Consider the following 24,510-nt stretch of genomic DNA (forward strand, 5'->3'; position numbering starts at 1 on the left):
CATGTCTCCGTAATTCTTTGATATATTGTATCATTTATGTGTCCTGACAGTCTGAGAAAGTCTTAGTCTTTTGTGTTTATATTATATTAACCCCATTTTTATTTTCATTAATGGTATTATAAATTTGTTGGTGGCTGACCGTACCCAGTTTCAATTTAAACGTTTCTATTCTTTGACAGATCTGCGGCCTAATTCGCTGTCCAGAAAATCGTCTCCTTAAAAAAACAAAAAAACAAACAAAAAGAAGTTATCGCTATTTTGCAATAACTCCTCCGGGCCTTTAGGGGGAGTAGAGGCAGTATGAGCTGTGCGCAGCCGGATGTTGACAGGCTCTCTGCTGTGTTTGAGCTGTAACTGTTACCGCTATCACGTTTCTCGTAGTCTCCACATCTAGAACTTTCCTGTCACTCCAGAAACAGTGCACATCCACAGAAGCAGATGGCAACCGAACGGTAAGTTCATCGAAATCTATCAATGAACTGTTCTTATAGCAGCAGACATTTCTTTTCTTTCGGTTATTTAACGCTAACTTGCTTTTTTGTTGCTTTTAGCAGCTTCCCCGATAGCTTCATTGACGAAGATCCACAGAAAGCTCTGCAGGTAAAACACTAGTCTCAGTTAGCCACAAACAAGTTTGCGCGATGCACGGTGGCTCTTGCAGGATGTCCATTTAACGTTAAATTCAGTGGACTTACTCTAGAAAGGAAATTGAGCAATACCCGTGGTGTTTGTGTTTCTGATATTACCAACAAGCTAGCGAAGTTAGCCAACGTGTTTGCTAGCCCTATTTAGTTATGAATAAAAGTAATCCCAGAATCGCTTCGTTATCATATCAAACGGTCACCTGTTTCTTTAATACCATTAAGAATTAAATATGTCTCATGCGTGAGGAGGTATTACTACATAACGTTAGCTCGAAATAGTCTGCTTGCTGGATACTAGCCCTGTCATCCTGACATGAAGTTGTGTCAACTGTGAACAGACTAAACCAGTGAAGTTTATTTCTGCTGTTTTAAAAGCCTCTGGTGAATCTGCGGTTATTTATGTGACTAACCGGGGCAGTATTATGAAAATCATTACAGTTTGCAGGAATAACACAGATTCGAATAGATTTACGGAGAACTGCTTGTTCTGTAAAGATATCCGACTGCGAAAGTGAAAGTTGCAGATGCATAACAGCGCTACTTTCGATTTAAGCATTTTTCTAGAAGTTTTTTTCTTTCCACAATTCTTGAAGCTGAAAACACGATTTTAAGCCCTTTATACAATAATAGCAACCTCGTTATTATTTTCAGGAGCTTAACGAGGCCTTACAAGGAGACTCAGACAACGCTGAGTGGTTTTGTCAGCGTGCCTATGCCCACATACTGCTCAAGAACTACAGCTGTAAGTCTGCACAGCACATGTGGAAACAGACCACACTAATAGCATTTTTGATGTATTATGAAGTGCATGAACATTATGTGAGCATTACAAATACCTGTTGTTTAGCTTTTGAGGTTTTACATTGCATGTGACTTAGCCTGGACATATGCACTGCATAAAGAAACATAGTAATTTTTTTATTTTTGTTTTGTGTCCACAGGTGCTGCTGATGACGCCAAGAAAGCACAACAGCTAAAACCCAGCCTCTCCCTTGCTTTCATGCGCACAGGGTATGGACTGTGAAATGCACGCCTTTACATAGCAGTTTTCTAGCCTGACTGACCACCCATAGGGTCAAATTTTCTAAAAGGGGCAAAATGGCAAGTGAGGACAATCCCCAAATAGTGCTCGCAGGTGTGGTTAGTTTTAAAAGCAATGTACAAATATACTTTACACTACAAGAAAAGCTTAAAAAACACTGTGGGCCTTCCTCACATCCATGGCCTATTCAGAATAACCAACCTAACCCACAGGGGTCCACCCTGGCATGCAGATGTTTAGCTCAGTTTAGACTGCACTTCATTCACCGTTTGATATGTTCATCTCACCACTTTAAAAAAAAAAAAAAAAAAAGGTAAATTAACAAAAATAATAATTAAAACATATAGTTTAATTGATTAAAAAATTATCCCTTCTGACACAAACGCACAGCCAGCTTTATTGACAAGATGGGATGAAACATGCTGTGTATGGCTCATGTTTCTGATGTTATCTGACGGTTGTCACAAAATGTCTTTCAGCTCAGTGATTTCAATTCTGAAGGCCTTTTGTTCAGTGCTCCCCCCACACCCCAAACCTGACCTCTAACATAAAGGAAAATTTTGAAAACCTGTCCTCGTCCATCAAACAAACTTCAGTTAAAGCTTTGTTTTGACACACAAGTCACCAAGGTCGTACTGTCGTGCTTTTTCACATTCTTCATGTCAAGCGGGCCTTGGAGGAGTCATCTTGGCCTTCGTCTCATCATGTTTGAACTATTGTAATCCACTCTACTCAGGTCTCAGACAAAATTCAGTCACCCGCCTTCATCTCATTCAAAACAAATTCACAGAGACAAGACAAAGTGATTTAAAGTTGAGCTGATTTGAAGCTTTTATTAAAGTTGTATTTGTTGTTACTTTAAAACCATGCATGGGCTCATCCTACCCGCACTGTCGATTTAGTTGGTTGGTATTAATTGAGCGACTGGCTGCGTTTGTCGGGTCAGACAATTCTAACGGTTCCCACAATACCCTCATTACATAGGTGTTTGAGTGTTTTCATAGAAAATCTATTTTTACTGCCCCTTTATTATTTCTTTTTGTTGTGTTTATTAACCTGTTATTCACACAGCATGTTCAGATTTTATGCCTTGTTTTAATTTGTTGCCTCTTTGTTTCTATATATTTATCATGTTTTGTAAAGCAATTTGTAACTATGTTTTATATTTTTTTTCTTTATTGTTCTTATTACGTGGTCACAATATAAGTTTGGTGTGGTTGCATTATGTAAAACTTAACGTTTTACGCCTTGCAATGTAAGAATTGTCGGAAACTTTTAAAGTTATACTAGTAAAAAGTCTGATTTCTGCGCTTCCTCAGAAGTTAATCCACAAAAACTACCAAAACATTTTGCTTTAACACGGTAAATCATACAGATGTTGTTTGTCAGATAAAGCTGCGTTTATTTTTCCAAGATTGTCTGATCTAAGTTCATGTGGCATGTTTTTCTCGCCCAACTGCAGAATAGCCGAATATCACCTGAACAACTATGAGTCAGCGCATGCAGCCTTCACTCAGGGACACCAACTGGACGGTGAGTGCAGCTCATTTTGGCCTCAAGTGCAGGTTCCTTAATTCCACTGTGTACCAACTACTGTTCGCAGCAGTGTCCTGTCCACTTTGCTCTCCTCATTGTTTTCATGGCTAAATTTTGGGCCTTATCTTTAGGGCTTTTTTTTTTTTTTTATGACTTACACAGTGACGACCACCTTAGCCAAAGGCATTATGTTTTTGGACATCTTACATCCATGCGTCACATTCTGGAGAACAAACCTCTTTTTTTTTTTTTCCTTTTTTTTTCTCTCGTATTTGGCACAGATGTTCACTTGGTCTTATGGATGAACTGCATAGGTTTTGGTCATCTGAGGTCAAGGTTACTGTAATCTTACCATAACAGCAGCATTATTTTGCGGTTTGTGACAGACAGTTATGAAACTGTGACAGTTTCATACAGATAAAATAACAAAGTGATGACCATTTGAATACAGAATGTCAAGTCTGAGTAGGCTTGGATGTAGACTGTAATTCGATGATGTGGTCAAACTCCCCGCTCTCCATTCAGTTTTTACATTAGAAAAGCCTGCGTGTTCTTCACATGTGTGTAGTTGGTGCTTGGGTAGTTCAACATATTTGCAGATGCATTGCTCCAAATCTTTGCATGTCGTTACCACATGGAGAGCAGTGGAATAGTTGGAAACCATTAGCATTAACAGGCATTACAGTGGTATCACCTGTGCTTGCCCAACGCAGTAAATCAAATGAAAACCCACCATGAGAACTGTATTAGTGCTACGTATTAGTGCTGTGAATGGCGTCTGACGGTTGTCCTTAACACACAGTACTGGGCTTTTTTTTTTCCTTCTTTTTTTCTTTTTTCAGTCTCAGGGGCTTCTAGACCAATACACCATCTTAAAGAGGTGTACATACAGGAGGTGACTACACAGACCACAGACAGTCAGTGTCAGTGACATCCAGTAACTTAAAGCCATGGCTGGTGAAATAACTGCTGGCAACATGAGGTGGCTTGTCCTGTGTTAAACTATTCTCAACTTTAAGGCAACAGATCGAATAACAAAGGATCCCGTTGATGGACATATGACAGATTAGTAATAAATTTAGGGGTTACCTTGATGACCAGTACCTGGAATGACTGCTAGTGACCAAACGTCAGCTACAAGGCATACTTCACAGGCCAAACATTTCCTGTTTGGATCCTCCTTTAGAAGTCTTAAAGCAAGTGTACTTCACTGTCTCAGGTTTGTCTTTTTTAAATCTAAATCTAACATGTCCTCAGAGTTGTGGTGTATTTTTTTTTTCCAAATTCCAGTATTGCAATAATCCCACTAACACTGTTCCAAAAGAGTGCTTGAACATTTTGGGAATTGGATCGGCTGCACATTATTTTACAAGTATTTTCCCAGTACTTGGTGACAAATGTATAACAGGACTATATGTTTAGCTGTCTCTCATTTTATGAATGAACTCGGTGCCTTCAGTTGGACTTCATATGAAAAAAAAAAAAATTTAATTATGCTAAACTCAGTCGCCAGTCGGCCACTATTGATTTAGCTGGTCACCCCACGCAAGTAAAGTCTTTACATGGGAAGGAATGTTCCAGAATAATTAAACTTCTCCAGCATACAGTCAGTTAAGTATAGCTGGCCTGCATAGTGTGAATAAAGTGATACTAAAGCATTAATGTTAGTTAGGCTTCAGTGTTTGATAAGGACATTGTACACAAATATTTCCTTGCAGTACAAGCTGTCATTGTGCTTCTCACAGGTGAAATTATGGAGCATTGACTGATTAGGGCTTTAGTGGCAGTTTGGCAAGTTGCCCGAGTGTCTTCAAGGAGCAGTTAGTGAATTTGTTTTTAGAAGTAAATCAGTGGGAGATGAAGAAAGACTTAAAATAATGCACAGTTAAAAACAAACAAAAAACAAACAAACATTGCTGTGATGCAAGAACTTTATTTTCCAACTACCTTCTTCAGGCATGTACAGTGTTTTTGGACATCTGCTTACCAGGTCAGATTATGAGTGATTTCCTGATTTAGATGAAATGCCTTGAAACGAATACCTTCAACCTTGACTGGCCTTTACTTCAAGGGGACATGAAATGCTACACACATAAAGGCTAATTTAACTCACGGAGCCCTGCTCTCAAAAACTGACATAGATGTAACTCTGTCTGTGAAGCTGGATTTAAGAAATAAGTGCTTAAAGTTAAAGTTTTGAGAACACGTGTAGCGCCATCCTCAGTCAGTACGAAACGTTATGTCACGTGGTTGGTTTGGTGCGGCTAATAGACTTAGTTTATGTTAACTAACAGGTGACGGAATTGATGGCTCAGAGGAAAATAAGGACACTAACAATAAAAATCATTTTAAGGGATTACATACAGCACATACAGCACCAAGGGCGGATAGCACAAAAGTGATCGGGAAAGTCCACCTGTTATCTGTAATGTTCAGTTTTGTAAAGCACTTTATGAATGAGGACTGTGATATAAATTAGCCTTTCTATGTGTTGTGTTTCATGTCCTCTTTAAAGCACTTGAGACTTGAGTAACCAGCTACTGATGCAGTTATGTGTTTTCGTAATGACTTTTTGTGTTGCAGTGTTTACTTAGTGTTAAACATGTAAGAGTGTTTATTCTTTTTTTGCAGATTCTGACAAAACCTTTGAGGTCTGGATCAAGCGGTGTGAGGAGATGATGGAAAGTAAGTAGCTCTCTCTGTACTGTGCAAAAGTCTTAATCCAGCCATTGTTTGCAATGGCTCATCAGGCTTTCTGAAAGTCTTTCAAAGTTTCTCTTTGGACATTGGCTACTTTTTCACTCATTTTCAGTCCACTCCTTGTACCTAACAATTTTCAGAAGAATCAGGTTTTATTCTTTCAAGCTAACACTTGACCAGTGAATCTTTTACACATGCAAAATGCATCTAAATCAAGGCATGAAGCAGTGACATATCTACACATAACAGACAACTTGGCAAAGAGCAATTTTAACCCCACAGCCAAAAAAGGCTGATGGGGTTTGTCGTCACCCCGGTGGGCGGGTGGCATGAGCACCCAAGATTGTGAACACAATAACTCGAGAACGAGGCAATATAGGATTTTCAAATTGATATTATAGGTGCATCGTCTAAGAGGCTGAGGGATAGCACTGGTCACTGCAAGTATTTTTAATTATCTGTAGTAGGGCTGCCATGAGTAGTCACGATTACGTCGACTATCAAAATCGTCGACGACTGATTTAATAGTCGACGCATCGTTTGAAGCTTTGTAAGATCACAAAAGACACAGGAATAAGTAGCAGGATTTAAGAGTGTAATAATGGACTGAAACAGAAGATGGCAGCACTGCATGCACAAGGATGCCAGCTGCCGTTAAACCCTGAAGAAGAAGCTGTGTCCCAGAATTCATAGCGCGGCCCAGCTCAGTTTCCAACAATGGCGGCAGCTAGTTAGTTTTAATATTACTCTTATTATTCTTTCTGGGTCACAAAATAAACGTTTAACATATTTTCAGGCGAGAATGTAGCTGTGTAAACCTCAAATATCTGCTCAGTTTATCAGGACACCACATATTTTCAAAAGCGCTCCGACGTTTTCAGAGACGTCTGTTACCCACTAGCTCGATAGCTAGCCGGGGGCAAGGCTCGCTAGAGCCCGTGAGAACACCGGACTCCCGGAAAATCGTTTTCAAACCCACCGCCGTCTTTCGCTACTCAGGTTAAACATATATAAGTCACTTAGATAACTTAAAAATGTTATTGTTGGCTTTTTTTTTTAGTATTTTATTTGTTCCTGAGTAAATCGGTTTGGCTGAGATTAAAGTTATAGTTTTTACACAGCTGAATAAAAGTCAAACAGACAGCTGATTATCAGAAGTGTGAGTGAGATGCTCGAGAATATACTCCGGTGTCCCGTTATATTTTAGATTGCAAGGAGTTTATTAAACTCTCCCTTACTTATTAAACTTCACCGAAACTTTATTTTTAGTTAGCACAGACCTTAAACACTTAAAGCTGTAGGCTAATGATAGTTCTATAAGAGCAGATGCATGCTGGTGCAATAAGCTGTACGTTTTACGTCCAATGGATGCATGATCTGATTAGTCGACTAATCTCAAAAATAATCGGTGACTAGTCGACTATCAAAATAATCATTTGTGGCAGCCCTAGTCTGTACGCACTTTGCCATTAGGACTCTGTAACAAAAACACATTTTATTTCCATTTCTTTAGTTGAATCTTCAGAAAATGCCAATGATAACACAGTCTGACATTTTCACACTAACAAGGTGAATCCTGAAGAGCTGTTGTCAGAAAACTTGTCATCGTGTGCACAGTGTGTTTTGTGTGTTTGATTAAAAACAGATAAGATAAAAAGTATCAAAATGTGCTGTTCCAAAGAAATAGGAAAAGACCTGACACAGGACCTGAGAGATGTGGAAATCAAATCAAATTTTTCAAATTTTTTTGAATCAAATGATTCAAATCATTGTCAGTATGTACAGCAGTCAGTGCTGCAGAACTGGAGTCATGTTGAATATCTGGAAATCTGCTTAATATTCATATAATTATGAACACAGAAAATTACTATTTGATGTCGAGCCCCCATGCAGTAACATCTGGAAAGCATTTGATTGACAACAGCTTCATTGTATAGCAGGACACACTGTCAATGCAGTAAAAGCATGGCTGGATAGAAAAACACACAGTGGAACACTGTCAGTCATGGATTGGCCTCCCCAGAGCCCAAACCTCAACATTACTGACTTACAGAAATGACAAAAAACGAGTTCAGGCTGTGCTGAAGAATAAAGCTGCCTTTTTCAGTGAAGGTTTCCATGTTTCAGTGAACGACTGGACCTATTTGTAGCAAAATATAAAGAAATTATAGGGGGCTCAAGACTTTTGCACAACACTGTAGTTTTATGGAACTTTGACCAGTAATAATGCATCTGAAGTTGTGGGGGTGGGGGGGGGAGGAATCTGTGTTGTAACACCCTAAATGTAAGTAAACAAAATTGCCTGGGGTACTTTTAGTTCAAACAAGCTTCAGACTTGCAAACTTTAACTTGTGCAGTATATCCTATTTACTGCCTGCCATCAAACGCGCAGCTAAATGGCACAGTCAGGGAGCAGATCAGCCCATCTGATCAAACAAATGAGCACGCACACGTCCACGGATCTACAGTATGCGCTCACAGTGGTGGAGGCTGAGCTGCTTAGTCCAATAAAAGATGCATGCCATGTCTGCGTGGTGTGTTTCTGTTTGCTGCTGATGCCTGGGCCCTCTGGATCATCTCAAGTAAACAAGAGCATGAGTTTTGACAAACACGCTTCACACCCGCGTGCATACGTACTCCCAGGAGTGCGTGATTCATCAGAGTTAACGTTACTGATGTTTGAAAGCCCCCGATGAGACCCAGCCTCTTTGATAAGCCGGCTTGCAGACAGCATACACACACACTCTTACTGCTCACACCGGGAACAGCCTCTTTTTTTTTTTTCTTTTTTTTTCCTGGTGACTGTGTTTACTGCGAGCAAACACACACACACACAGCACCTGGTTATTCCATCACATGTGGAACCCCGCATGCATCAGAACACACAGTCGCACACAAGCAGCCCCCCCTTCCTTGTCACTTCAAGCTCGACCTCATTAAGACAACATTAACACGCCTCCTATCATCTCATCTATCTATGTAATGAAGTCTGAATAATGTATGACAGCATGCTGGTAAACGGTGTTTGGGCTCGCTCTGGCTCACAGGGCTTTTAATGGGCGTGGCTAGACCAGTAAACAAACTGGTGGAGAGGCTCAGAGAGTGTATGTGTGTGTCTGTTTATGTTGTGTTGTGCCTATTGTCCGTTATTCACCTATAGATACATTTAAAATTGGCGCTGGAACCTCTGCTCTTATCCAGTAATCTAATAGTCATGTTTTAACAGAGATCAGTGAAGCCAGTTATGGGTGTATTAAATGTTTCGAGCTGAAAGCCCACCTTTTTTCCTTTTTCCCCTACAGATAAGACACAAAACAACAACGTCAACACGGTGAGTTTCTCTTTGAGGCCACCTGGGGGCATTGTTGCTCTCAGCATCAGCACGGCTTTGTCCACGCTTTGGCTTCAAACAAGGAAGCCATACTAAGCTTCTTTTGTTGTTGTTGTTATGGCTTTTTTTCACCCCCCCTCCTCGTTCCTGTGCTTTTCTGTCTCATCCATTTGCTTTCCCACCACGTCCTCCTCTCTAATTGTCATCTCGTCTCGTGGGCTGAATGACCCAGCAGACACCAGCGGCTCCACCTGTGAAGTAAGTGCACAAATGTAAATACGCCCTATCTGGTATTGCTGTTTATTTATTATACAGAGTTAATATTCAACCGAGCCTCAGTGCTTCAAAGCAGCCCCTTTCTTTATAAAAATGTAAATCCCATGTACACAGAAAATATATGTTAATGAAGATGGCTGCTTTTTAAAATTATTATTATTATGCATGAAATCTCCATTTTTGTCGCGATAAGTGGATTAAGGGGTCAAATTCAAATAAGTCTTCCTGTGCCGTTAATTCTTGTGTTTTAATCGTTTGTCTTTCAGGCACGACTGGTACCAAACAGAATCGCAAGTCATTGTCACAGTGATGGTGAAAAATGTACCCAAGGATGGCGTGCATGTCAGCTTCATGGAAAAGGAGGTATAAACACACACTTGAATGCTGTGTTGAGTCTCTGTTTGCTCTGTGTGTGGAGCAGAGATGGGTTAGCTCTTGGGTGTTTCCTCAGGGGGGCCCATTAGATGGGTCTCTCTCTCTCTCTCTCTCTCTCTCACTCACACACACACACACACACACACACACACACACACACACACACACACACACACACACACACACACACACACACACACACACACTCCCCATGGACCCAACTATGCCTCCAGTGGTGCCTTGTTAACATTGCCCCCAAAGTACAGATCTAAGAACAATTTACCCTCCCCAGCTTCTCCAACCTCCTAATTGTCTATAGATGGAAGGCATAACTGATCTAGGATCAGCTGCAGAACCCTCTAGGGACAACCTCCCTTTCTTACTCTTTCTTACTCTTTTACTTTCTGCCTTTTGCCTTCTTTCCCTCTCTCCGAGGGGTAACTGTGGGGCACCCCAGGGAACAGCTTTGTCTTTCCTAATAGAATAACAAACTGAATTTACCCCATTTCAAAAGAAATTGTTCACTCGCTTCGAATCACACAGTCACTTGTTAAGCTCCTTCCATGGTGCAAACTACAGATAAGTTCATATATTTTTTACTAGGTCAGTATACAAAAGAAATTAAAGATGAAAGGCGGCGGTTCCATTTATTTTCCCTGGTGACTGCGTTTGCAGAAGCTGTATACCTACAGACAGCGCAGGAATTCAACTTGAAATGAATATTAAGGCTTTGATAGTTTTGTGGAATTGCCCAAAAGCAACTTAAGCTAACTTTCGAAGCTTTTATCCTCAGTGAACTATTTTTTTTTCTTTTTTCCTCATTCATTATGGGTCCAAAATCAGAAAAGTCCACTTTTAGTGAAGCGTTAGGTTGCAGATTACAGTTGAATACACTGCTGGGGCAGTGTGCTGTTGATTCGAAAGGAATGAAGTACAAGACTGCATGAGTGTCACATTTGCCAAGTGATGAGCATGTTAGAAGTGTGAGGGTTTGGGCCGTAGCTGAAGCCCTGTCCCTCTAAAACAACAAGCCGCCCACCTACCCTGCCCGAGTGAGTGACAGGCCGTTAGGAGCTGTCTGATGCCCCCTCGTCACTGTGTGGCTGAGGGGGACAGGTTGAGGATACTACTGGCCGTCACACCAGCCACATCAGATGATCATTCTCATGGACACTCTGACACCTTCGACCCCCCCCCCCCCCCCCCCCCACCCCTTATCTCTTTTTTCTAAGGATCGCTGTGCCATAAAATCTGTATACTGATGCAACAATTCCAACTTGCAGATGGTTCCATATTTATTTATTATTTATACTTCGTGGACATGGTCCTACCTTTAAAACCATGTCATATGTGTATATTTCACAAATTGTATACTACCAAAGCTAATGCCAGTATATAAAGGGAAATAACTTATATCTTTTGTGTGTGATGCCTTCAGATGTCTGCCACAATACAGCTGCCATCAGGGGATAACTACAACCTCAACCTCCACCTTCTACACCCTGTTGTCCCCCAACAGAGCAGCTTCAAGATCCTCACCACTAAGGTATCACTTTAACTTTAGCTAGCGGAGTTAATGTGCTGTAAAAAAATCTTTAACTGTTTCCCCCTTGGACACCTACTTAGTTTGGAAAATACAAACAGATTTACCCCCTGAGTGGTTTGTGTCACATTTCAAGCCTGACTTCAGAACATACATTGATTGCGTGTGATCAGAATTTGGTGAGGGTGATCTCTAACTAGGGCTACCCTTGGGAAAACCCAATGGTCAACAAACCATGTCTTTGTTGAAATTTAATGAGGTGGCAAAACCCGTCATTAAGGGTTCGAGAACAGTCGTCAAGGGTCAAATATCATCTTTGTGGGGGAAACACTTAAAATTCCCACCATTGTTTTTAACAGTAGCAGCTGTGCATAGTTACATTGAGCATGATTTTAGTGTTTTGACAGGTTTAAAAGACTTTTTAAATGTTCTCTTTTTTTAATCAAGACCGATTCATGAAGCAGAACCAGACCACACGTATCAGACCTGCAGTTGTGTTAAGGGTCCATTGTTCTGTAAAATGTACTTTGAAAATATTGAGACGTGTGTATTCTGCTTGCTTTTTGTCCAGTCTGGGGTCACAGTGACCCCGGCTGACCAACACTCAAACAGCTGAGATGATAAATGGCCTCATACGGGGTGATGATGTGCTTGCCAGAATACAGTTTATCATTGCCAGGTCATTTCTGGAATCTTTTTGAATTTTTAAAAAGGTGTATTCAAGCCACGGAGAATCCAGGAAATACTTTGAGATGCTTTCTGTACACAGCAGACTCGACTTTGGCAGAAAATAAGTCTGTGTGCCACTTTACAAATTTTTTTTAGTAGCAAAAACACAAACAAACGAGGAAGAAACAACATTTTTAGGTCATAGAAACACTTCCACTGAGTTTTTGAAAGTCAACGAAAAGTCATTGAATTTTACTCTGAATCATTGGGAGCACTGTGTTTATCCCTGCCACGCCAATAGTTCCTCTCAACAATAAAGCAGCAGACTATCAAACATGTCGGGGGACGCGTTTTATGCCGCTGTAAAGGGAATAGGACGTAGTAATGCTGCACGCTGTAGAAATGTTGTTATTGCTCTGAAGTGCAGATGCATCGGATGGCGTGTTGGTTTCTGTGGATTCAGACTTTTCTTTATTAAAAAGAAAAGATAATGAAGCGGGTGTCAGATGGCAGTAAAAAGGCAACGTGGAAAAGCGTGCTAATGCGAGTTTAAGCAGCTTAGTGAAATTGTGACCGATCATTACTTTGGTTACCACTCTGAGATCAACATCTTAATCTCTCCAGTGATTTAAAGCAGTATAAAGTAGACTGTCGCTACCTATAATTCCTTAATGCTGGTAAAGCTCACTGCAGCTGGAGCAGAAATGAGAAAATCCACTCTGGCTGTATACAGTGCGGCTCCTGCGGTTCATCTGTGCAGCTAACAGGAGATTCACACATATGCACAAATCCTCACTCCTACACACACACGGCTGTACGCGCGGAGTTCCTCAACCCTTTTTAAGGTGATTATGGACCTAATGAGTAGGAAGGGCACTTTTTACTATAGACTAATTAGTGTATATTATAGAAGATGTGGGTTAATGAGTGTGCTGGCTGAGTGTGTGCTGATTCAGGGTTTAGACCCCTGTCAGGCTTTAGCCTGCAGATCAAAAGACAGCCTTCTGTGTGACTTGTTTTGATTGGTTGGTTGTGTTTTCTTTTTTTCTTCATCATTAATGAGGGGATTTTTTTTTTTTTTTTTAGGGCATTGATCATTCCGGTCTTGTCAATACAGAACTCCATCAAGCTTTGCTCTTTCTCTTGACTCTTGTTTAAGAAGCATCTGTAGATGCTGCCTTTTTCAAGTTATTTTGTTTAAAGAAATCAGCTCCTCAGAATGTAATTTATACTAAAGAAATTATAGAACTATACAAATTTCTGGCATGAATATTGAACCTCAACAGTTTGAGTGTTTTTTTTTTTTTTTACCCAGCCCGTTAGAGTTAAGTTTCTCATTTTTTGATCAGTTTTCCTGACTTTTAGATTTAACGTGTGAGTCTTACATATTTGAAAAGTGGGTAAATACTTGACATTGAAATGACTCTCATCGTTTACTTACCAAAGTTAGACTCGACATGGAGAAAAAGTTTATCGCTTATAGTTGATAAAATTATAATCTTCCGAAGTATTCCATCTGCAGGTAGCTGACCTTTATGGGAAATGAAAAAGAGATGAACAAAATGTACCGAAGCCACCTACAGAAGCAGAGAGCGGTGGAATGAAAATGGTATTTATGCAGATGATTAGAATACTAAAGATGAGTCTACTCATCGGCGTTATATAAATGTCTTATCAGCAGACAGAACAGCACTGATGAAGCGTGTTGTGATTTATTTATTTTTTCTTCCCCCAAATACAATTATCATTAAGTTTGCATTCAGGCTTGATGAACACACTCCACAACAACCCCGCCTCTTGTTTGTTTGATGCAAATTACTGGGCTTTGCTCAGGTCTTGGTCTTGCCTCTGTGCTATGTTTAGCTACGTCAGCTAACTTTGAGGATTTCGAACGCAAACATGTCTGTTGGAAATTGCATGACCTGAACAAAGTGAACGCTAAGAGACGTGTAAACCTGCGTTAAGATGTCATTTAACAGCCTTTTCTTAAATGGAGTTTGCGCACTTAAAAAGCCTGCTTTTTAAGACCTTCTCTAATGAAAATCAAGTCTGTGACCTTGGTGATGCGTCTATACTTTTAGTGAGTCATTTATGGGTGTGTTGGCCTCACTTTCCTGCTCTCACATACACTCGTGCAGTGAAGCCCACAACAGAAAGGTAAAATGAAATATTAATCAAGTTGATGAAAACACATCGACGATAAACAAGATGAAAAATAAATAAGAAGAAAATAACACACATTTTTTTTTTGTCCTGTTCAAAGAGAAAAGGAAAAACAAAGAAACTGTTTGCATTGCAGGCGCGAAATACATCCACACTGTCAAACCCTGTGCTGTTAGCTTCCTCGATGCTGTGTTAGCTCGGCTGTTTGAAAACCGGCGCACTGAACACATCAGCTTGTTCTTAGAATATCTGATATTGCTTTTTGGTCCAGCGTTGGACAGATAGCCGATCCAAGTATAGGATTGGAACGTTTATGACATACACCCAAGAAGGTAAAAGTCTGACTTTACCTGGTAAAAAGGTGTCACCCATTGAGATGAACCTACCTCACTCCCATGATGTATAATCCTGTTCTCTGTGAACAGGACTAAGCTGCAAAGCAATTCTGGTATAAGTGACACAACTACAGTTATAAATTTTCCATTTTAGAGGCCCAGCAAATGAAAAACAAAAAATAAAACCCAGCAAACAAACTCAAACAAAATCACTGGAAAAGGAGCAACTCAGAATTAGATCGGTAATGTTCGGAAAGTGTGAAATGTTCAAGAGACGCTCTGACCCAGGCGTCTGACCAGCATCAGTTTGTCTCAAACTCTGTCAAATCTTCACCCTCACCCATTTTTCCTGCTTCGAACACATCAACTCTGGCTATTAAATGTTCACTTGCTCCCTAATATAGCCCATCACTAACAGCTGCCACGATGAAGAGATAATCTGTGTTATTCACTTGAGCTGTCAGTGGTCATAATGTTATGCCTGATCAGCGTATACCCAGAGTGCTGTGAGCATCCAGGTATCTTGTGGAGGAGGCTTGGAGACGTTCTCCAGCATATACAGAGGCGGCGTCTTCTAATGTGTTCAAGTGAATCTTTTAAACAGATCAACTTGATGCACACAGCTCGTTTCTTCAGCCCCCAGTTGATTGATCGAATTAAGCCTGTTTTTGTCTGTTAGATCAATACTTATATATAAATATATATATCTCACTAGCAAAAACGAATCAAAAAAAGGTTTGTCTCACAAGATATAGTATTATATAAACAAAACAAAAATCTTTAAGCAAGCTGAGCCAGAGCGCATCTGAAAGCAATGAGGGGAGTTATTTAAGTTTACTTTGCAGCAAGGCCACAGGGGGAATGAAAGGGCAGTAGACGACGGTGGGTGCTGGAATTACATACTGTATGGTGTCAAAGAAGCAAAAAGCATAGAAATGGAGCACCACATAACCTGTATGTCTCTCTATATATATGTGATGTCTGTATTGTGAGCATCCACTGGCTCCACTGTGTCGAATAGAAGCTGACCTGCACAGAAACTGCCCCCTTTCAAAAAAAAGCCACATTTCCTCTTACTCGCTTTCTCACTTTTCCATGGCAACAGCAGACACTGCATACCAGAGGTGCACGTGGGTTGCAGCTTAAACAAGGGCTCAGTCTTAGAGACACCGCAGCTGAAGATGGTCTTAGACTCCCTCTCCACCCACTGTTACTGTCTTTTTTTTATTTTCAGGCCTTTTTTCCCTTTATCCTCATTTACCTCCTTTTTCTTTTGCTAATTTCTTTATGGCTCTCTCACAGACAAACACACCTTCTGTCGTTCTCTCCGTGTGTGCGCGCGCGTGTGCGTGCGTGTGTGTGTGGATAGAAACACAAACACCGCCCTTCAGGATAACAAGAGAGGGTGTTCTCAAACCTTCCTGCTGTCCCACAAAGACCCAACTGTTCCCTGGTCCAGCAGGCTCCTCGGGCACACACGGCCCCCTTCCCCATGCACACATCACTCCAACAGTATAAGCCCTCATTGGCGATTCAAAAGTTTAAAATGGCATACGAACTCCTAACTCTTTATAAACTGGATGTGTGCGAGCCCATGCGCATGACAGCGTGAGAAAACCCTGAAATACTGAGCAGCTTTCTCGATGCATGTCTCATTTAAATATTTTGGAGCCGTTTCGTCTTTTGAAGCCAGGAAGCCACTGGGGGGATAAAAACATTCAAATGAACAACGGCATCAGCAAATCAAGTTTCTCCAGATTGGCATGCATCCCTAATGAGCGTTTAAAAAAAGAAGAAAAACGAACTGCATTTCCCTCAGAGCTGTTGACTCACAACCAATGTTGGTCGGTCTGACTGTCTGTAACAGGCTGCCCTGCACTCTGTGCTCCACAGTGTTTACGCTTCATCTCCCCGCTGTCTTTAAAGACAACTTAGCAGGGGGAAGCTAAGCTGGGTGTGCACGCGTACACACACACACACACACACACACACACACACACACACACACACACACACACACACACTCTCTCACTCACTCTGGTACAATGACAGAGGCTGAACAGTAATCTTTCCACACACTTGTGCCATTTAAAGGAACTATTTGAAGTGTGCACGTGTGTGCGCGTGTCATCTCTAGCACATTATCGTCAGTGCGACCTCGTCCTGTCCTCCATCACGGCAAACATTCCAACCGCAGGGGTCACCGCGACAACGGGGAGCCAATTACACACCAGTGTGTTTGATCAGAACAGACGGCTAACGCGCACACGTGGGCGTGCACGCAAACACGCCGAGCGGTATCGGAATGAGCGCTCGCTCCTTCGTTCAGCTCGAAACTCATCTCTTTTGGGCGAACGGCTAAAGTGGCGTCTCCCCTCTTTAATTTGCACGCCTGTCAACGTCGAAGAACGTTTATGTGTATTTCATTTGTGTCCTTTTTAGCCGAGCTTGTTTCAAAATCCGCAGGCATCTGGGGAAAAAGAGGGAGAAGATGCCGGCCCCCTAGCAGGAAGGGGGGGGGGGGAGCGACGATGGCTACAAACACATGTGACAAGCGACATGGGACCTCAGTGCCCCTCTGTAAATAGCATGTGTGCGTCTGTGTAGTACAGGATTGTATAGTCCAGCCTCTGGGGTCCTGTGGGTGGTGGCCCCTGATTGTGGCTCTGCTGTCACATCCCTTTACAAGCCTGTCATACACACAGAAACACACACAGAGAAACACACACACTGCGCCTGGCCTGCCATGTCCCTTAAAAGCTAGGAAACGCAGATGTGGCAGCAGATTAATGTTGTATGTCCTAGGAGCACACACGGAAACACACACTGTCAATTCGATGCACATCGCTACAAAAATATTATGTCTGGTAATTCCAAGTTAATACATTTAATTCTCTCAGCCTTTGATCCTTTGCTTTCACTGTCTTAGAAACTTAGAACTTTATAGGTTTCTAATTTAATGACAGATAGAATTTGATTACTGTATTTTTGACGCTCCTTCATTGGATTGCACAAAAAACATCACATGATTAAAAAAAAAAAAAGAAAAAAGAAAAAAAAAGATGAAGACGTCTTTAAATAGACTACAAGTTGTTTTGAGTCACTAGTGCTGCTACAAAAGCGGTGTCAGGCTGAACACCAGTTATTGGTGATTTGAACTAACGGTCTGATGTGCTCACGAGTCTTCAAAGCATCACGAGACCACTAACAGAGCTCAAAAGGCATCTACGCCCCAGACTGCAGGTGGATCTGTCAAAAACAAGTGTTTAATATGCCGTGGGGAGCTTTTGCAAAACCTAACTGATTGGCAAGCTTCAGTAAATAACCGTAGAAACATCTCCGGGATCATTTAAAAATTCTTTACGTTGCATTTTGGCCATATGTTTGTGTTTTTGAGGAAATTATGTATGACTGGTAGATCTTAAATTACTGCATTTCCAGTGAACTGGAGCTGATGTCTCAGTGTGCATGTGTGTGTGCAGCCTTTTGCAGACGAAAAGCTGTAGCACTCAGCATGCTTTAGTTTTGCAGTGTGGAGGGCAAGTTCGCGGTTCTCCATCCGAGAATGATCTAGAATGCAAACACAAGCTAATTTGATGAGTACATCATCCAGCTTTTACAGTGCGTGAAGTTTCCGCTCGGTGTTGGAAGTGAAGCTCGCTAAATTGAAGTTTTTAAACAAAAATGCACACTGGATAACTGTAGCTATGCTTTCTAAAAGCAAACCTTTTTGGATGCTCAGAAAATTGATGGCAGTCCCTTTATTTGTTAAAGCTGAAAGTCTGTGATTGGTGTACAGAAGTAAAAATGCCAAAACTGCGTGTTGGCTCAAACATGTGTGGAGCTACGTTGAAAGTCCTTTTCTGTGGAGGTCTTCCTTATTTAAGCAATGCAATGACAAAATACATTTTACATGTATTATTAAGGCAGCAGACAATTCAAAATATGACACAGTTTCTCGTTTTTGATCTTTTAAGATGTTTTCTGTGTGCGGTTTTTAATTAAACTTGGGCTTTTAAATAATTACCAAATGCCTTCATTCTGTCTTTATTTTCTATTTCACACAGCGTCACAGCGGCTGTGATTTTTGAGAGAATCAGATATCTCCCAGCACAGCTCTTCATGTTCCTACTGATAAGTTGATTAAGAGTTACATGCCAACCCGAGGATTAAGCTGCTCCACAGATGGTTGCGTAACATGCGCGAGATGAGGGGCGAGACACAATGAGCAATTTGCATATGCCGAAAACAATGCACGTTTTCAGGCTGCCTCACTTCACTTGGAAGATGTTCAAACTGTTGCAATTCTTTGCAGTGACAAAAAGTGAAGAAAGTAACAAAACAGAATCGGCGCTTGAATCGTGCGTCAATATTAAATTGACATTTTTTTCCAAAAGAAATTGTGGGATGCGAACCTCTTTTTAATTCTTAGAAACTTTCTGACAGGCACTTCTTTTGAAGCATACCAGCTTTTGTGTGTGTGCGAGTACCTGGGGGTGAGTAGACGGTGTACTAGAAATTAAGAATTCTCCCTTTTCGCACAATCCGGCTGGTCTGCTTAAAACGGCAATGAATTATTCCAGCAGTAACCTGTATTCTCAGGGGACACCTTGTGTTTGGGATTTGTTTGTTTTTTTTAAGCTGTTCAGCCCTTTACAGCTGAGCCCAAAAGTTAATTTCGGACACTGCACAGATGCCTCGCGAGGCCCTTTGTGGAGCAGAAAGCGCTGACACACACCAAAGCGATCTATCAGTGTAAAGCCACTCGCACTAGCTCATCACCTCGGCGGAGAAGCTAGCAGCGGTCGTACTGTCTCATTTCCCTCAATCTGCTCCCCTCGCTCACACCTCAGTCCGTGTCAGTCAGCCTCCCTGCCTCCCCGTCCCTAACCTCCTCTCTTGGCACCCTCATAAATGAATAATCACATCGCCTAGCAGAGCAGAAATGTTCCTTAATTGCGCCGACATCACCAGCTCTGTCTTTCACATGCACACATATCAAACACACGCGCCATTAATGGGTGAAAGTGGACTCTGTGTGTGTGTGGAAGGTTTGTGGGAGGCGGGGGGACGCATGGAGCTGCTGCTCGCGTGTCTTGCTGCTATGTGCCCTGTCAGTGTGGCTCAGTGTTAAAAGCATGTGTCCATGTCCTCTCTCCCCTCATTGTTTTCTTCCTCTACCATGTTCTCCCGGTGTAATGATTCGGATCAGATGCTGCTGTGTGGAATTAGGATCTCCCGCCCTCCTCCCCCCCACGCTCCGTGTCTCACACTGGCCCCTCTGGCTGACAGGCATCTCGTTAGTGCAGTATGTCTGTCAGTGAGGTTTGAGATTGAGCTGTGTCCCCGCATATCCCTGATGTGTCTCTCTCTCCCGCTCACACACACACACAAAGTTGACGGCGGCGCTGAACAAGCCGGTCTCTCCGGCCTCAATAATGATCTGATGTCCCGAACTTTTAAGCTGCCACTTTAGTGGAAGAGTTATTTTCGTGCTACGCACCAAAGACAACGTTTTTTTTTCCTTTCTTTTTGCTTCTTTTTAAGAATCGTTAACTCCCTTTTTCTCCTCTCGTGTCTTCCTCCTCTTCTCCTCCGTCAGGTGGAGATCAAGATGAAGAAGACGGAAGCCGTCAGATGGGAGAAGCTGGAGGGAGAAGGACACGAGTCCAGCGTCAAACACTTCAATCCAAGTCAGTCCGCAGCTTCGACATTTGCCCTCTTCCACCCCACCTCCCACCACCAGACTGTTCTCCTGTGTTTTCTCCCTTCTTATTTCTCCCTCTCTCTGCAAAGATCAATATAAGCTCCTGTGTTTGTCTGTTTTGCACTAAAATGAGAGTGGGCAGTCGAGCCCTGCTTAGAGTCTTTCATTAGTCTGACGGCGAAAGTGGGCAGTGAGAGGGAAAGGTATGACAGCGGAATATGACTCAGTATTTTAACCCACACATTCCTATTACTGACAGGATTAATTACTTATGTAAGTGTGTGTTTGAAGGGGGAGTAAAAGTTAAGTGGGGAGCCAAACTATGTTGTTTTTTTCCCTCCAGCTCATTCTCTTGGACATCTTGTTTATTAGCGCTTGCTTTTAAATTGGACTGCGGTTTCATTTAAACATCATATTTGACATTTTATTTTTATGGCACTGCATCTCAGTTTGTCCACACTTGGCCTGAATCTGTCTGCTGTGCATTTTGCTGCTGTATTTATGTAAATCTGCGTCTGGATTACATTTCCTGCTCTCCCCCCCATCCCGCCATCTCTTGTTGGGATTATGGTGGGTGTATTGCATCCAGAAAAATATAGAAATCCAATCACAATGGGATTCTTCGCCATCTAAGTCGGACGATTCGGTGGCAAGGAGAGTGAAATTGGTTACGAGCTGACAGTTGAGTCTGTGCGCTGTGATTGGATGATAAAAGTCAGCGTATTTAATTAAAAATGTTAATGAACATTTGAAGTGTTTTCACAAAAGCAGTGAGCTCTTTTTATTTTGGGCTCTGATGGAATTTAAAGATTTCTTTCTTCATCAGACCAGTACCCCACATCGTCCCACTACACCTGCAAGTGGGACAAGTTGGTGGTGGAGATAAACGAGGAGGAGAAAAATGAGCAGGTGGAGGGAGACGCGGCACTCAACAAGCTTTTCCAGCAGATCTACTCGGACGGTTCAGACGAGGTCAAACGAGCCATGAACAAATCCTTTGTGAGTATTATGTTTAACTTGCGTTACGCGTGTTTCACACTGAAAACAGTCGTACACGTGCGTGGTCGCAAAAACGATCTCTTCTCAGTTCTAAAAGGAAAGGTTTAATTTTCCTTCCTCACCGCCTCCATCGTAGAATCGGTGTATTGGTGTCTGCCTAGATGGCCACCTTTTATTTGAAGTGGACTCTGAGACGCATAACAGAGGTCAATAAGTTCAATCTTTGTAGCCTGAGCAGCCCACGTCTGGCCCTTCCTGTTTCATTTTTAAATCAGTTACACTTTTAACCTAAATCGATCCAATCTGTTAGCTGCTGCCACAGGACATCATATTTACAGGCTTTTGCAGTCTAATGTGTTACGTTTGCACACATTAATACAGGTAAAAACCTGTTTTAATGTGTGCTGTTATTTGTATAATTTAATGATAATTTATTATTTAGAATCAGAATTAAAGTCATGAAGAGAACAGAAAAACATTTCTTTTTTTTTGCACTTTTCTTTCTTTTAATTAAAAAAAAATCTTATTTTAAACACTTTCCACTGACCGACAACAACACAGAGCTCTGGTCTCTGGAAGCAGTTGAAGGAAATTAAGAGTTTATGCTAGCTGACAGCTCTGGGACGGCTTAACTAACCCAGACTAGATGTAAAGTTGGCCAATTAGCAAATAACATATCAGGTCTTTTGAAGAAAAAAAAATCGGTTGAATATTTCAGTGTTGTTGCTGTAGATCCTCAACCGATCATTTGCATTACTGGGGTATTGTTTCTGTTTTTAAAGAATGCCAGTGATCTACCTCATTGGTTCCTCCAGTCCGTGTATAGACTCGCTCAGCTCTGTTAGGTTTTAGAAAGACAATGGCCCAAAATTGTAATTGGCAGGTCAGATGTTTGGCCCCCCAAAAAAGCAAAATCATTGATTGGAACTGACCAAGACAATTATAAATTTGACTTTTGGCCCTTCAAATAAACTTTTGTTGTTGACTGTTAGTTTTCTAGCATGCCTAATTGACAGCAACCCACAGACTTACACAAACATCTAATTGGGGGAGCTCGCAACAATTATCAGAATAAGTTCCAGATTTTAAAAAAAAATGCTCTCATTTTCTTTAGTTAAAGCTTTAGCGGTGCTATGAAAATGCAAAGCTCCATCAGTAATTATTTACACAATTCTCATTATATTGAGTGAACACACACACACACACACTGGGTTGATTGATGCAGCAGGAACAGATTGTCTCGTTAATGAGCGTGTATTAAAGTGTAATGAAGGAAGTGTGTATGATTGCAGCCAAATGTTGATGGATGAAGGCACGGATGGGCATTCATTAACGATATGATCTCATGATGCTGGAGAAAAAAGTATTTACTGTCATTTCCAGCATACAGCCTGAAGCCAGCCGTGCTTCGGTGTGATCAGTTGTCATTTCTGCATTTAGCTTAAACATCTTAAACACGAGTTCTTGTTACAAAACATCAGGACAATGAAAAGTTAAACGGTTACCAGTCACCTTGTACTTCAGCTGTGCTGCGGTGGACTTACCTGAGGCTCACTAGCAGAGAGAAAGTGTTGCATAACTGCTACTGAAAACCTGTGACTTCTCCTCTTTGTGCAGATGGAGTCAGCTGGTACGGTCCTGACCACCAACTGGGGAGATGTAGCCAACAAGAAAGTGGAAGTGAAACCGCCCGATGATTCAGAGTATAAGAAGTTCTGAGCGTCCCCTATTTCGCCATGACTCCCCCTCCCCCACCTCAGTTCATCATCTTTCTTGACATCTGTCCACCTGAGCTACAGCGGGATTCGTCGTCGCCGCCCTGCAGCCTGCATGGCTGGCCACTGCTTCGCCTCTTCTTCGTGTTTGTCACTAAGTGCAGGGAGCCAAGCATTCCCACCATCACCCAAGCAAACTACATATGGCCTCTTCTCTGCAATATATGTTCGGTTAATTAAGATGATCTGTTGAAAGGAATGATCAACATTACCTGATTTCTTTTAAAGGCCAATGAACTCAAAAGGGAACTGAGATCGGGCTTAAAATTTACGCGCTTCACTTCAACTTCCCCCCGCCCCTCCTAATCACTCACAGCCTTTATATTTGGGAGCCTTCTGTGACTTTGCAAAATTAGTACTTGTATAAAAAAGTTGCTAAAACATTTGTGAACACTACCTTTAAACCAACTGATTGTGTTTCACAGATCATGCTTTTTTTGTTTTCCTCCTCTTTTTTGCACTCTGTAAAAACAGCAGTCCTCTGCAAAACAACTTATCTGGAAAGTGTGCGACATGTCTGGCTCGCCACCGGTCTCTCTCTCTCTCTGTGGGATTCAAGCTTCGGTGTAAATAAAAGATTTGGCTCACAAACTTTGCCCCGTGTTTTATGGTTTCTTGTCTCCCGGAAACAGTTTTCGAGCAGCTCGGAAAAGTCTCGCTCAAACACAAAAACGGCAATACATTACAACAGGGATCCGTGCTCTGTGATTATGTGCTGGGAGCGATGAAATGTGGTATTACTGATATGAGCTCAGGCAGTTGAGATACGGTTGACAGCTTGAGGATATGGTTTATGTATTGCGGGTTTCGATTGGTATCGAGTGGAGGAGCTCGGAGCTGCAGGTGAGGATGCGGCCCTGAGGTGGAGCGGTGATTTACAGAGGGGAGATGTGAGGGGAGCGGGCGCCTCCCCTGTCCTCCTATCGCATATATGCGGCAGCCGAAACTGTGAGGGGGCGTCCTGCCGAGGCAAGAGAGCATTAATATGGATCAGCCTCCTAACCACATCATCAAGCCTCTCACACTGAGTTAAGTGTTAAATTCATCACACATCGTTTCATCTCTCGTGACGATCAAACGCCCATTTGTGACTCTGGATGGAACTCTTAGCTTTGTAACACTTTTTTACACACTCACACTAACACACTCCTTCGCTATCCCTGACACACACACAAATACACCGCCCCCATCCTTACCCCCTACCCCCGCCCGAGGCAGCTCCGTGACATCAAAAGGAGCTAAGCGCTTTGCATCGTGGGTAAGATCTGGGAGCGTGACGGCTACAGAGTCTTTAGTCTCATTAAAGAGTTCTAGAGCTGCAACTCTCACATTAAAGAACTCTGGAAACTTCTTTCTGCTCATCCCTTTGGAGCAGCTGCCAGACGTGACACTTCTCAAAACTGTTTTTGAGCGGA

General features: G+C 41.9%; 1 protein-coding gene across 3 annotated transcripts; it reads left to right on the plus strand.

The window, feature by feature from the left end:
- Positions 1 to 298: 298 nt before the first annotated feature.
- sugt1 (SGT1 homolog, MIS12 kinetochore complex assembly cochaperone) lies at positions 299 to 23,690 on the plus strand. 3 transcript variants are annotated; one of them, XM_082512913.1, is made up of 13 exons: positions 299 to 452; positions 555 to 600; positions 1,296 to 1,386; positions 1,586 to 1,655; positions 3,149 to 3,219; positions 5,854 to 5,907; positions 9,225 to 9,253; positions 9,486 to 9,511; positions 9,796 to 9,892; positions 11,343 to 11,450; positions 20,217 to 20,307; positions 21,148 to 21,320; positions 22,938 to 23,690. In XM_082512913.1, the coding sequence occupies exons 1-13, from the start codon at positions 439 to 441 to the stop codon at positions 23,037 to 23,039; spliced, it is 972 nt and encodes a 323-aa protein (XP_082369039.1). In that variant the 5' UTR covers positions 299 to 438; the 3' UTR covers positions 23,040 to 23,690. The 3 variants fall into 3 exon arrangements, with proteins under 3 accessions (XP_082369039.1, XP_082369037.1, XP_082369038.1); XM_082512911.1 differs by having other exon boundaries at positions 300 to 452; positions 552 to 600; XM_082512912.1 differs by having other exon boundaries at positions 301 to 452; positions 552 to 600; positions 9,489 to 9,511.
- Positions 23,691 to 24,510: the final 820 nt, after the last annotated feature.

This window comes from Aulonocara stuartgranti (assembly GCF_965226115.1).
Source record: "Aulonocara stuartgranti genome assembly, chromosome: 18".
Taxonomy (NCBI): domain Eukaryota; kingdom Metazoa; phylum Chordata; class Actinopteri; order Cichliformes; family Cichlidae; genus Aulonocara; species Aulonocara stuartgranti.

Coding starts and splice junctions, on each gene's coding strand:
- sugt1 (XM_082512911.1), top strand. Junction 1,387..1,585: donor ACTGCTCAAGAACTACAGCT/GTAAGTCTGCAC, acceptor TTGTGTCCACAG/GTGCTGCTGATGACGCCAAG. Junction 9,512..9,795: donor CCAGCGGCTCCACCTGTGAA/GTAAGTGCACAA, acceptor TTTGTCTTTCAG/GCACGACTGGTACCAAACAG.